The sequence below is a fragment of the Malus domestica genome, chromosome 15, assembly GCF_042453785.1.
Source record: "Malus domestica chromosome 15, GDT2T_hap1".
Lineage (NCBI taxonomy): Eukaryota > Viridiplantae > Streptophyta > Magnoliopsida > Rosales > Rosaceae > Malus > Malus domestica.
This window is the reverse complement of record NC_091675.1, coordinates 20,929,449-20,944,313: the sequence shown is the minus strand read 5'-3', so window position 1 is coordinate 20,944,313 and position 14,865 is coordinate 20,929,449. Positions and strand designations below refer to the sequence as shown.

The following is a 14,865-nucleotide window of genomic DNA, read 5'->3' as shown; positions in this document are numbered from 1 at the left end:
TATTTTTGGTCACAAACTCATTCAAATGCACCAAAGAAGGCCACATCGCAGGCCGGAGCAAATTACTACAGAACAGAACAGAGGTGCTGGAAACTAAAAGCTGCGATTTCAAAATCTCCCAAAACAAAAATGAGTGTAAGTTTCAAGCACCCATTCGATTTCCCAAGTCCCAGATTTTTGTTTAATGACTTTGATTTAACTTTTCTAATTATCTTTTAGCAGTTGGTGGAGTCGAACCAATCCAAACCCGGCCTACTGTGCAATCCTGAAGGCTCGCAGAGAACCCTGTATGCTTTCTTAATGTTTCATTTTTACTTTTTCATGTGTATTTTGGTTTGTATGGGGATTTGGGTATTTGGGGTTTTGAGGATTTAGCTTTTTGTATGAAAATTTCAATCCTTTAATTTTAGTTTTTGTGTTTTTTTTTTTGTGTGTTTTTTTTTTTTTTTATAATTTTTTTGCTTGAAGGTACCCATATGTAACAGGTACATCTGTTGTGGCTCTCAAGTATAAAGATGGAATTTTGATGGCTGCTGATATGGGAGGTTTGCTTCCAATTCCATTAACATTGCATCACAAAAACAAGTTTTTATTTTTCTTATTTTTTGGCCCATTATATGATTTAAATTGTTGTTTGGTTACTGGGAAACTAGAAATTGATGTTAATGCTGTACATAGATTTTTTTCTGGGGTTCGAAGAAAAAGTGGGACTCTTTGCTCCCTTTCTCTTAGCTTCTTATAGTGAAAATTGTTATGAAATCTTTGAAGTTGTTCGAGCTGGCTTATAGTATTTGTTTCATTCTATCTTAAGGAGAAATAGTTCAAATGTTAATGCTGTGTATAGATTTTTTTTCCTGAGTTTTAGATCCCCTAATGTGGTTGAAATAAAGTGACGATATTTAATGGCTAAACTGGTAGAATCAAAAACAGATTTTAACTTCTCGCATTTTTGTGAAAGCTCCAAGATATCATGGAGCAATAAAACAAAGACCTAGCAGTTTGTAGTCTGTCTCATTATTGTTTATAGTTATGAAGAATAAAAAGGGTATTTTAATTTTTGTTTCATTTCGTAGTTCATTTCTTCTATTTTTATGTTATGGTCATCTCTATATCAGTCATGCAAATCATTTCTTTTTTTGGCTTTGGAGATCCAATAGTTCATTACTCAAAATTTACCCATGTATGTTCCTTTTTATGTGTCTGTTGATATTTCTTAATTGTATTAAAATTATGGATTTGTTGATAGGTTCATATGGGTCTACCCTGCGATACAAGAGTGTGGAGCGAATGAAGCCAATTGGAAAGCATTCTGTTCTTGGTGCAAGTGGAGAAATAAGTGACTTTCAGGAGTTATTACATTATCTGGATGAGCTCGTGTAAGTATTATTGATTAAGAAAAAAATATGAAGGTTACTGTTTAGCTACCTTCCTTAATGTTTTCATTGTGCTTTTTTCTATGATTCTTTGTATTACTTGAAACAGTTGGTTAAAGGATTATTCATTCTGATTTTTCTGGTTGTAGCCTGTACGACAACATGTGGAATGATGGGAACTCTTTGGGACCTAAAGAGGTGCACAACTATTTGACCCGTGTGATGTACAATAGGCGTAACAAGTTCAATCCGTTGTGGAACTCTCTTGTCCTTGGTGGAGTGAAAAATGGACAGAAGTATCTTGGCATGGTAGGCCTCATATAAACCTTCATGCTGTGTGCTTTTAGAAGATATGTTTTTCTTTTTCCAAGAATAGAAATCCTGAATCAGGTGACTTAGTTGCTTGTCATACTTTTTATCTTCAGGTTAGCATGATAGGTGTCAATTTTGAGGATGATCATGTAGCTACGGGATTTGGAAATCACCTTGCACGGCCTATTCTTCGCGATGAGTGGCATGAGAACTTGACTTTCGAAGAGGGTGTAAAGCTGCTGGAGAAATGCATGCGTGTCCTTCTCTATCGAGATCGGTCTGCTGTGAACAAGCTTCAGGTATAATTATTGCATAACGTTATTTTCTCTATCTTTTGACAATCCATAAATAAGTTATAGATTTCTTTGTTTTTAGGCTGTTTAGAACAACAGGTCTTTTTACTAGCAATTCAAGTGGGAATTCGTATGTGTCTATCTGTTTATTTTCTTTAACTGGCATATATTCCACCTGTCTGTTGTCTTCAATCTTTTTCGGCATTTATAAACCTTTTGTATGGAACCTGATAAACCTTGCTATGCTGTCCATAAGAGTTCTCATAACTCTCTCTCTCTCTCTCTCTCTTCACACGCGTGCACGTTCGAATACTTCTTTTTACTAGTGATTTGTCACTCAGTAGTTATGTGAGAGAATGCACTAGGGTGTGCTTCTTATGGATTCCTAATTTCAGCTTTCTAGTCCTGGATCCTAGCTGCCGTAAGATCACACATTTCAAACGTGTAATTGCAGATAGCTAAAATCACTGAAGAAGGTGCAACGGTCTCTCAGCCCTACTCTTTGAAGACGTTCTGGGGTTTCTCTGCTTTCGAGAATCCAACATTGGGTGCTGAGGGGTCATGGTAGAGAGCCAACTCGGAGCTAATGTTTGGTGTGTTTCTAGAGTTGTAGGAATACCCATCGTTTGCTTTATTTTGGCGTTGCACCACTCGACAAGCGTGAACTTATTGTAGTGATACTAAAAGAGACGTCTGTTTTTCTCTTGAATTATCTGGGCAATATGTGATTTGCAAGTTTTATCTTCTGTCATATTGACAAGAGAGCGATATTATGCGTATGCGTGTGCTTGGGCATGTAAGGAAGAAGAGATTGATCGTTTTACAGGAAGGCAGTGTGCTAAATGTGCTAAATTGAACGACTTCCCCTGAATATTGCACATTCAAGAAAATTGTAAACCTTGAAAGACGAAAGAGATTCACAGAATTTCACTTCCAGAGGTGCTCAGAAAATAAACGACTTAACCTGAATATTGCACACAAATTGGAATAAATCCCTAAAGCAAAACAGCAGCATCACTTCTCATCAATGGTAACAAATCCCTAAAGCAGCAAATGTGTTTCGTGAGACAAGTATACGTAGACTAATCATACACAATCACAAGACTGAAAATACGAAAAACACTCAACACACGACAGTATTAGTATGGTATAACAATCCAGGAAGACACATGACAACAGTAATCACTTCCCTTACGAGAGGCGAGCATACAAGTCTAGAAAAAAAAACTCAGGAAGATAAGGGGCTTAAATTATAAAAGCTTATACCAACTTCTGACCTCAGTTTGTTCCTTACAAATCAGTCGAAACACAAATTGTTCCCTTCTCTTTACAAGTACCGGGCATTGTCAATTTATAAGAGTTACTCAGCAATAGGGACAACTCCCAGTTTTTATAATTGCTTCTTTTCTTTTGTCTTCGTTGTCCTTCGAACAGGAAAGCCAATTACTCTAATTTCTTGACAAATGACGGAAGACAGTGCATGGTTATTACACTTTATCGTCATGGAACCACCACCTCGTTTCCTTGGGAGATCTGCCATTTCTACAATTCTTTACATACCGATCATTATCTTCCGGGCGTTGCTGCAGGCATACACAAAAGGGCTTCAGATACACATCCCCAAAATATTTACAATCTATTAGACCATTTAATTAACTCCGCCTATGTATCTTACATTGCCGGTCCCAAGCCCGGATAAAGGAGGAGGGGGAGGGCGTCAGGTAGTCGACAGCCGGCACTCCATGATCACGTCGAATCCTTATGAAAATAAATCCAGAACAAAATCGCGCTAAAGCTAGGGCGTCACCCGTAAGTGGCGCGCTGTGTGGCCCGAGCACAGTGATAAATGAGCAAGGGTCGCTGTATCTCCATCGGCACCCGGATGCAGTGTTAAATGAGCAAGGGGGCCATAGAAACTTCTTTTCGAACGACTCCACTCAAAGTTGTTTGGGAGCATATGCTCCTATCAACTTTACACGGGACACACAAAAGAAGTACTTTGATCCTATTAGACGGGGGAGGGTGAAGAAGCTAGGACAGAAGGGTAGAGTTCAAGAGAGCAAAATGCGTTTAGGAACGTGGAATATAGGAACCTTAACGGGAAAATCTATGGAAGTAGTGGAAGTTATGGTGAAGAGAAGGATAAATATTATGTGCCTACAAGAAACTAAGTGGGTTGGTAGTAAGGCAAAGGATCTAGAAAACTCAGGGTTTAAACTTTGGTATTCGGGCACAAATAGAACGAGAAACGGTGTTGGCATCATCGTGGACAAGACCTTGACACAAGATGTTGTAGATGTCAAGAGGGTAGGAGATAGAATCATGGCAATCAAGATTGTAATAGGACAAGAACTTATCAATGTGATTAGTGCGTACGCACCTCAAGTAGGGTTGGATAAGAGTTCGAAGGAGAAATTTTGGGAAGACCTTGGAGACTTGGTGCAAGGAATTGCTCAGACGGAGAAGTTATTTATAGGAGGAGATTTAAATGGACACGTGGGCAGGGAGACAGGCAACTATGGAGGTTTCCATGGTGGCCATGGTTTTGGGGAGAGAAACGAGGATGGGGAAGCTATCTTGGATTTTGCAATGGCATATGATCTCTTCTTAGCCAACACCTTCTTTAAGAAGAGAGAAGAACATGTGATCACCTACAAGAGTGGGTCGTCAAAAACACAAATAGATTTTCTCCTAATGAGGAAAGGAGATCGTATAACTTGTAAGGATTGCAAAGTTATACCAGGAGAGAGCGTGGCTAATCAACATCGCTTGTTGGTGATGGATGTACATATCAAAAGAGTGAGACAAAAGAACAAGACTTGGAAGTGCCCAAGGACTAGATGGTGGAATCTAAAAGAAGAAAAACAAGTCATTTTCAAAGAGAAAGTAATCACCCAGTGTGTGTGGGATAGAGAGAGGGAAGCTAGCCAAATGTGGGATTCCATGGCTAGTTGTATTCGAAAAGTAGCAAAAGAGGTATTAGGAGAGTCCAAAGGTTTTGCCCCACACCAAAAGGAATCTTGGTGGTGGAATGAGGAGGTACAAACAAAGGTGAAGGCTAAGAAGGAATGTTGTAAAGCCTTATACAAGGATAGGACCGATGAAAATGGTGAAAGGTATAGAAAAGCGAAGCAAGAAGCGAAGAAAGCTGTGAGAGAAGCTAAGTTAGCGGCTTATGACGATATGTATAAGCGACTAGATACCAAAGAAGGAGAGTTGGATATCTATAAATTAGCTAGAGCAAGGGAAAAGAAGACAAAGGACCTAAACCAAGTGAGGTGCATCAAGGATGAGGATGGAAAGGTTCTTGCTACAGAGAACGCGGTTAAAGACAGATGGAAAGGTTATTTTCATAATCTTTTCAATGAAGGACATGAAAGGAGTGCTTCTTTAGGGGAGTTGAGTAACTCAGAAGAGTGTAGAAACTACTCTTTTTACCGTAGAATCCGGAAGGAAGAAGTGGTTGTAGCTTTGAAGAAGATGAAGCATAGAAAAGCAGTAGGCCCAGACGATATACCAATCGAAGTGTGGAAAGTTTTGGGAGAGACAGGTATAACATGGCTCACTGACCTTTTCAATAGGATTTTGAAAACGAAGAAGATGCCAAATGAGTGGCGAACGAGCACTTTGGTGCCTATCTACAAGAATAAGGGTGACGTACAAAATTGCATGAACTATAGGGGTATTAAGCTAATGAGTCATATAATGAAGCTCTGGGAGAGAGTCATTGAGCATAGATTGAGGCAAGAGACACGGGTTTCGGACAACCAATTCGGGTTCATGCCAGGGCGCTCAACCATGGAGGCAATCTATCTCTTACGAAGATTGATGGAAAGATATAGAGATGGGAAAAAGGATTTACACATGGTCTTTATAGATTTGGAAAAAGCGTATGATAGGGTCCCAAGAGACATTCTTTGGAGGATTTTAGAGAAGAAAGGAGTACGAGTAGCATATATCCAAGCTATAAAGGATATGTATGAAGGAGCAAAGACTGCCGTAAGAACTCATGAAGGACAAACCGAAAGCTTTCCCATAACTGTAGGATTACATCAAGGCTCATCCTTAAGTCCTTACCTTTTTGCGTTGGTAATGGATGAGTTAACAGGACATATTCAAGATGATATTCCTTGGTGTATGCTTTTCGCAGACGATATAGTGTTGATAGATGAAACTCAGGAAGGGGTAAATGCAAAGCTTAACCTTTGGAGAGAAGTGTTGGAATCTAAAGGTCTTCGCCTAAGCCGATCAAAGACAGAATATATGGAGTGCAAGTTCAGTGCAAATGGAGGCCAAAACGAGTTAGGGGTGAGGATCGGAGATCAAGAAATACCAAAGAGCGACCGTTTTCGTTACCTAGGATCTATCTTGCAAAAGAACGGAGAATTAGATGGAGATCTCAACCATAGAATACAAGCTGGATGGATGAAGTGGAAGAGTGCATCCGGCGTGTTGTGTGACCGCCGTATGCCACTGAAGCTCAAGGGAAAATTTTATAGGACGGCAATAAGGCCAGCGATGCTGTATGGCACAGAATGTTGGGCGGTGAAGCATCAACACATACACAAAATGGGTGTAGCGGAGATGAGGATGCTTCGTTGGATGTGTGGGCACACGAGAAAGGATAAGATTAAGAATGAGGATATCCGGGGTAAAGTAGGAGTAGCCGAAATTGAAGGCAAGATGAGAGAAAATCGGTTACGGTGGTTAGGACATGTGCAACGAAGGCCTACTGACGCTCCGATTAGAAGATGCGACTATGGGACAGAGGTTCAGGGCCGAAGGGGTAGAGGAAGACCTAGGAAAACTTTGGAAGAGACTCTAAGAAAAGACTTAGAGTACTTGGATCTAACGAAGGACATGACACAGGACCGAGCACAATGGCGTTCTAAGATTCATATAGCCGATCCCACTCAGTGACTTGGATTTTCCAAGTCTCCAATCGAGAAGTTTCCTCACTCGGGAAATTAAGGGAACACTACCCCAACCTACATGCTCCACTCAGAAAGCTTCAACATACAAGCTTCAACAAAAGAAAATTCAAAGAACTTAGCGAAGAAGGTTTTGGTGTATTTAACACAATACGTTGAAATGAAGGAAAACTTATTTATTGATATCCCCGATAAGCTACAAATGTGTACATATACATGAGTCAAAATAAACAAACAAGAGGGAGCCTTCACAAGGGTTGCTTAGGAGAAGTCTCAGCAGTCGGTAGAGCCCCAGAAAGAGAAGGCACCGGAGGGGGATCATTCGGAACCTCAGTACTGGACAGAACCCTAGAAGGAGGAGGCATCAGAGGTTGATTATTTGGAGCTTCATTACGCGGTACAGCCCCAGAAGACGAAGGCAATAAATGCCTTTGGAACAAACCCACAAATCTCTGATGATCAAGTAAAACCTGACCATCAGTTTCCTTCATCTGGTCAAGCTTCCTCTTCATGTTTGTAGCATAGTCATGTGCGAGCCGGTGCAACTGTTTATTCTCATGCTTGAGCCCTCTAATCTCCTGTTTGAGACTCATCACCTCAGCCGCCAATGATTCAACTTGGCGGGTTCGAGCAAATAGGCGTTGGGCCATATTAGACACAGAACCTACACACTGAACACTGAGAGCCAGCGAATCCTTAACAGCTAACTCATCAGACCGTTTGGAAAGTAGTCTGTTATCTTTGGGAGTGAGAAGGTTCCTGGCCACCACCGCAGCAGTCATATCATTCTTCATCACGGAATCCCCAACGGTAAGAGGACCAGTAGGGGAGACGAAGGATGGGCGCCATATGTTGTCTGGAGAAGGCGGGGCTGCCTCTTCAACAAGGTTCAAGTCAAAACGACGGTCGGAGGGGCCAGACATTTTCAAAGGTGTTGAAGAGAGAAGAGGTTGGACAAATCAAGATCTTAGAAGTGCAAGAATGGAGCTTCTACTGGTGGAGATTTCAAGTGTGCTTTGGAACTTAATGCCAGCCCCTATAAAAATCTGCACTCGACGGATCTTCAGAAATCGAAGAGGCGCCTGCTCAGAAATCGAAGAGGCGTTTGCTTTCTCAAAAGCTGGGCTGCTTAGAGACCACGAGGGTTGATCTCAGAAATCGAAGAGGCGTTTGCTTTCTCAAAAGTTAGGCTGCTCAAAGACCACGAAGGCCGATCTCAGAAATCGAAGAGGCGCTCGCTTTCTCAAAAGCTGGGCTCCTCAGAGACCACGAGGGCCGATCTCAGAAATCGAAGAGGCACCTACTTTTCCAGCCTTGTCAGCACCTGTCACACGCACACTCAGCTTTGCGGAAATAATGGGCATTCTGTCGAAGACTTCTGAGGAAGTAGAAAACACATGAATCTTACTGTTCAATCACCCACTTCCCACACGCAACACTAGCTCATGGGTACCACAGATAACTTTGCCAAAGTTCTCTGCCAAAATTGAGCACGTAAAGCTTGCAGCTCCCACTACATCGCTCTGACCAAGAAAGGTAAAAGAATAGCAAAGAAACAGCACTAACAAAGTTTAGACCCATAAATTTTGAAGGTCTAGCTACCATATTATTACCCACAAGGGTAAAGGAACAGTACCACTGCTGGATAATTGGAAAGTCCCTGTGTGTCAACCTCTGTGCTTCGTGGCAAGGTAGACTAGTAAACATGCCCAACCTTTACTCACACTCGAGAAAACACTACCAATAAGATTGCTTGCTCCAAAATCGAAGAGGCACCGTCTTCCGAATCTCGAGAGCCAGACTCCTAACATGACTACTTTCTCAAAAATCGAAGAGAGGGTAAAGGAACAGTACCATTGCTGGATAATTGGAAAATCCCTGTGTGTCAACCTCTGTGCTTCGTGGCAAGGTAGACTAGCAAACATGCCCAACCTTTACTCACATTCGAGAAAACACTCCCAACAAGATTGCTTGCTCCAAAATCGAAGAGGCACCGCCCTCCGAATCTCGAGAGCCAGACTCCCAACATGATTACTTTCTCAAAAATCGAAGTGACACTGCTCCCCGAATCTCGAGAGCCAGACCCCCATCATGATTGCTTTCTTAAAAATCGAAGATGCATCGTTCTCCGAATCAATCGAAGAGACGCTCGCTTTCTCAAAAGCTGGGCTGCTCAGAGACCACGAGGGCCGATCTCAGAAATCGAAGAGGCACCTACTTTTCTAGCCTTGTCAGCACCTGTCACACGCACACTCAGCTTTGCGGAAATTATGGGCATTCTGTCGAAGACTTCTCGAGAGCACAAACCACTTTTTCAAAGTGCTCTGACAGAGTTAAAACATGTGAAGCTGGCAGCTCCCACTACCGTGCTATGACCAAGCAGGGTAAAGGAATAGCATTACTACTTGTTGTTAGGGAGACTCCTATATATGTCGACCTCCATCCCCAACGGACAGGCAGACCTGCAAAAATGTTCAACCCTTCCTCATATTTGAGAGGGCACTCCCAACGAAGCCTTTCGAAATATTCAGCTTTCTTTCCCCCCGATAATACCTTTGCAAACAAGCTATACTAGAGCAAGAATATCTCATATCATCAGGGTTAAAAGCAAGAGTATCCCATATCATGCTTTTTCCCTGTCTTTTCCTTTGGCCTTGTTGTTACCTGCAAGACAAGGAGAAAGAGAGCAATCAGTCAGCACTTGGAATCAAGCTTCCAGCCAGGAACTGACTGCCTGGAACCCCTTACCTGATTACTTACCTGGCATTGCTCTCGAGTACTCATCTTCAACATCTTATGTTTCCAGGGAAGATACCGCATCTGCTTGAGGAACAGATAGGGCAAGTGCGAAGGATACAAGGAAGCATGTGGAGACAAGCGTAACAGCACACGTGCCGATACATCCATTACTCTGTCAAAAGCAAAAGTATCCCATATCAGCAGGGTCGAACGTACTCTAGATTTGATGGACTTGTTTTGACCCTCAAATTCTTCAGTCGGCTCTGGAGGAAACCAGAAAACCCTCCAGCTCAGTTCAAGAATAAGCCTGTGGAAAGTTACTTCTTCAAAAGCAAAAGTATCCCATATCATCTCTTCTCATCTTTCTTCTCTTTATCCTTCATGCTGCTGCAAGATGGGGAGAAGGTGAACAATCAGCCGGAGCTCTGATTGCTTACCTTGTCTGTCACCTCTTTCAGCAGATCCCCTAGCTCGGCGACTTGGGAGACTCCTACTACATGGTTTGTATTGCGCTTGACCAAGCCTGAAACTACAAGTAAGCTTCAAGTGAAATTGATACATTACCTTGTGCATCTCCACCAGTTAAAGATACCACCCCTGGATGGAGGAAGAGTACTTCCAGAGAAGATGCCACATCTACCTATGAGACAGATAAGGCAAGTCAAGACGATACCACACTCCGATACTTAGAAGTTTCGTGATTACGAGATCATTCTCTCACAATATTTCCTAATGTCATTTGTACTAAATCATTCACTTGTACTCACTAAAGGAGAGCTTGAACCTATGTACTTGTGTAAACCCTTCACAATTAATGAGAACTCTTCTATTCCGTGGACGTAGCCAATCTGGGTGAACCACGTACATCTTGTGTTTGCTTTCCTATCTCTATTCATTTATATACTTATCCACACTAATGACCGGAGCAATCTAGCGAAGATCACAAAAAGCGACCGTTTTTGCTGCCTAGGATCTATCTTGCAAGAGAACGGAGAATTAGATGGAGATCTCAACCATAGAATACGACCTGGACGGATGAAGTGTAAGAGTGCATCCGGCGTGTTATGTGACCGTCGTAGGCCACTGAAGCTTAAGGGAAAATTTTATAGGACGACAATAAGGCCAACGATGTTGTATGGCACAGAATGTTGGACGGTGAAGCATCAACACGTACACAAAATGGGTGTAGCGGAGATGAGGATGCTTCGTGGGATGTGTGGGCACACGAGAAAGGATAAGATTGGGCATGAGGATATCCGAGGTAAAGTAGGAGTAGCCGAAATTGAAGGAAAGATGAGAGAAAATCGGTTCCAGTGATTTGGACATGGGCAAAGAAGGCCGACTGACGCTCCGGTTCGAAGATGTGACTACGGGACAGAGGTTCAGGGCCGAAGGGGTAGAGGAAGACCTAGGAAAACTTTAGAAGAGATGCTAAGAAAAGACTTAGAGTACTTGGATCGAACGGAGGACATGACACAAAACCGAGCGCAATGGCGTTCTAGGATTCATATAGCCGACCCCACTTAGTGGGAAAAGGCTTTGTTGTTGTTGTTGTTGTTGTATTAGACCATTTAATTCATAATCAATTAGGGAATGTCCATCTTTCACAAAATAATGATTGGTTATTTCCCTGTTTGAATGTTTTAGCAGAATAAATGACGGGACATGATCTAGCTTGCTAGTTAAAAGAACTGAAATCACCAAAAATGCAAAAATTAAAGAAGTACAACACAAACCTTCACGGTGGAGCTTGATAGCATGGAGAGAATGCTAATACAGATGGAACTAACAGTCATGGCTGGTGACCATGAATCGTACAAAATATCTACAAAATTCCATATCAACAATAGATCACATCATGTGAGGCCGTGAGGGTAAAATGAAACAATATATTGTCTTAAATACAGTATAACTAAAACTTTCACTCATTGGATTCATAATGGTTCAAGATACTGTTTGATACAGCACGCAGTAAGTAATGTCAACCTAAAGATGTTGTTAAAGTATACCATCCCCGGTTTAGTATCTAATATAATTACTCAAATCTCTGGTAAATACAAATTTAGCTCCGTTAACAGACTGAACATATTCAGAAAGGCAGTGACCAACCAAACCTACAGCAAAAATCAACACTCAGTTGGATTTCCATGGCCTAGTAAACTACAGCGAAAATCAATACTCAGTTGGATTTCCATTGCCAAGCTTTACTAGGCAATACCAGAAAAATAATTTAGTATGTACAACCAGTCTCTCTCTCTCTCTCTCTCTCTCTCTCTCTCTCTCTCTCTCCCTCCCCCACTTCCCTCCGTTTATCTCCCTCCTCCTCCTCCTGCAATACAGTCTTGAAAGTCATCACGACAGCTGATAAAGGAGTGAAGGCTTTATCATCTAAAACAAAATTTGTTTAGCTAGCTGAAAACTACATCTTTTCAGCAAGAGATTGAGATAAAGGTACAGCACTTTCGGGCAACACTTATCACATGTTTCAAACAATGATGATAAATTATGCGTTAAAAAAATTGAAGCAACAACGGAAGATGTAAGTCCATTGTAAAAACAAGTATCAATTTCAAGTTTCAACAAATGAGTGAGTGAAGCAATCCAGCAAAAGAACAATTTTTGTGATGTAATTAAATACAAATCAGATATCAAAAGCTTGACTGAAACCCATAGATTACCTAAACAAATATGACCGTTGCTATAAATATGAGGATGTAGTGGAGCTGGAGGGACAAATATAACCTGTTCAAGCCGCCACAAGTTTACAAACCAAAACCGGTTAAGTCACCAGCTTTATGAAAATCAAAACTACCCAAGACAACTAATTTGCAAATATATGTTGAAGCAAATTCATATCACACAATCAGATGGATTTGCACAGACCTGCGGGGCTTCCATTGGGTAATGCTCAGGAAAATCGACCTGAAGCTGAAAGGTCTCATTAGAATAGAGAGTTCCAGGAGCTCCATTGACTTCAATCACCCACCTTTTGGATCACAAATCCCCAAAAAACAGTAATTGAATTGAACCAAAGTAATTGCAGCAGAAAAACACAAACATTGAAGGCAAAAATACACAACATAAACCCTAAACAGTTGAATTTCAATCTCCCTCATCAAAACAGTTTAAAAGGCGGTAATTTATACCCAAAACCAAAGACCCAATAAGTATAAGACTATGTAAATTCTGAATCCTACTATTCCTCCAATTCCAATGAATCATCCTTTCTCGAGAAACAAACAGAAAGTAGAAGAACAAAAGAGAAGACCTTTGGAGATTATCGGTGACTTTGTGCTTGAAGCCCGCGGGAGGATTGACCTGCCACTCCAGAAGCTCTTTCTGGAGCCGATTGCAAGCAATCTTACTCAAAGTCTGAAAAATCCAAAACCCAAAAACCCAATCAAAAAACAGAACCCAGAAACAGAAATTGCATGGAAAAGTGATTGGTGTGAAATTAGGGCAAACCTTGCGGCCGGAGGCGGAGGAGCTGGTCATGCTTGGGGAGAGAGAGAGAGAGAGAGAGAGAGAGAGAGAGAGAGAGAGAATGTGGAGGTGTTGACGAGGGAGAGGGAGGGGGAGACGGGGAAAGGGACAAAGGGGGCCACGATTGGTTTCACAACTGGTGTTGGGTGTTCCCCCGTCTCCGATTTCTTTATTTTTATATCTTTTTTATTCTTTGGTTGTTATTATCATTCTAAAAATCTATTCACATTCCAAACTTTCTATATTAGAAAAGAAAAACACAATTGTAAAGAATGTAGAATGAGATTTTTGGAGTATTAATAACACTTCCCATTCTTTATTCACATATGTTTTTCTTCGCCAAGTAGGCTCTCTTGGTGTGCGCCTCGCCGCACAACGTCTTTTCGTCTTCTAATAAGAGAACCAGCTATTCACCACGGCAGTCCGTCCTTTTGGGGGCCGGAAAGACTCACATAGACATTTCCGCTTTCCCTAGTCACCATCGTGTAATACATTAGCACTATGAATTAAACTCGAAACGTACCGTGTGTAATACGAACTTGAAATTCGTTTCCAACTATTGAGCTACCTTACTCTCTCTAGTTTTTTTATTTGGCATTTTTTTCAAAGGAAAACTAATGAAAATGGCTTAAAAACTTTGAGTTTTAACGATAAAGACAAAATCAAGGGTAAAGTAAATAGTATCAAGATTGACTTTTTAGTGTAAAAATATAATTTTTCGTTAAAGTGAACAATACCGAAAGCTTTTTTCAATAGATTTTGGAAATTAGATCCTATTGCGACTACTTTGTATGTGATTCGTTGTCATCAGACCTAGTGGCAAATTATCTTTTCTTATTTCAGTATATGCCTTGGCCAGTGGCCACTTAGCTTAGAAAGTGAAAGCCGAAAGGCAGTTTGTATATTTTAACCAAGGTCTAAAATATCAATAAAATCGGAAATATCGGTAATCTAAAACACGAAAATTTCAATGGAAATATCGAGATATTATCGATATCGATAAAAATAGAATAAAAACCACGGAAATTGTAAGAAAAACTTGGAAATTTTTATTGAAACTTTGCATAATATTTATTTAGTCAATTATCTATTAGTTTATCATAAAAAAATTTGAAGGAAATGCATTGCATGATGGATTTAACTGATTTAAGTTGATTATATAGCGAGCTGGCAAACATTGTGAATGTAGAAAATATGTAGTAATTAATGAAAGAAGTTTAGACACACCATAATCATTTATATATAATGAATTAGTACAATGTTTTACACTTTATACATTGCATAGTAAGATACATGAGTCATAGAGTTCCTATCAAGGTCTAAAATATCGATGATATCGGAAATATCGGTAGTCCAAAAACACGAAAATTTTGATGGAAATATCGGGATAATATCGATATATTTAGATCTTGATTTTAACTAAGGTTCAACTTTCACCCAACTTCATGTATTAGGTTCAATATTATTTGTCAGCGGTTTGGAAAGTTCCAACTTAGAAGCCTCTTTTTTTTTTTTTTGGTAAAACTTGAAACCTCTTTTAACATTGAGGTTTTTAAACTATTGTTGTAACGATGAGTCTATATGGTCGGCTGAATTAAAAACCAAATCAAACCTAAGGGGCAGCTGAGGCAACTTTCTGCTCAAAAATTGCTTTTAGTAATGTTCGAAGTTCCACACTAAGCAGTTAAAGGAAGATCAATTTCTTTAAGCCATTCGAATTAGCCTAATGCCGAC

General features: G+C 40.6%; 2 protein-coding genes across 4 annotated transcripts; one reads left to right on the top strand and one right to left on the bottom strand.

Moving 5' to 3' along the window:
* On the top strand, window positions 1-2,729 carry LOC103415944 (proteasome subunit beta type-4). 3 transcript variants are annotated; one of them, XM_017326968.3, is made up of 7 exons: window positions 1-135; window positions 223-287; window positions 469-545; window positions 1,247-1,376; window positions 1,523-1,682; window positions 1,799-1,984; window positions 2,433-2,729. In XM_017326968.3, exons 1-7 carry the CDS (start codon window positions 130-132, stop codon window positions 2,544-2,546), a joined length of 738 nt encoding a protein of 245 aa, XP_017182457.1. In that variant the 5' UTR covers window positions 1-129; the 3' UTR covers window positions 2,547-2,729. The 3 variants fall into 3 exon arrangements, with proteins under 3 accessions (XP_017182457.1, XP_017182456.1, XP_070670993.1); XM_017326967.3 differs by having other exon boundaries at window positions 20-135; window positions 220-287; XM_070814892.1 differs by having other exon boundaries at window positions 41-135; window positions 486-545.
* A 360-nt stretch (window positions 2,730-3,089) lies between these two features.
* Window positions 3,090-13,303, bottom strand: LOC103415945 (probable ubiquitin-conjugating enzyme E2 18). The gene is made up of 6 exons (XM_029094103.2): window positions 13,114-13,303; window positions 12,917-13,020; window positions 12,532-12,634; window positions 12,327-12,390; window positions 11,385-11,473; window positions 3,090-3,561 (listed from the first exon to the last, which is right to left on the bottom strand). Exons 1-6 carry the CDS (start codon window positions 13,141-13,143, stop codon window positions 3,466-3,468), a joined length of 486 nt encoding a protein of 161 aa, XP_028949936.1. The 5' UTR covers window positions 13,144-13,303; the 3' UTR covers window positions 3,090-3,465.
* Window positions 13,304-14,865: the final 1,562 nt, after the last annotated feature.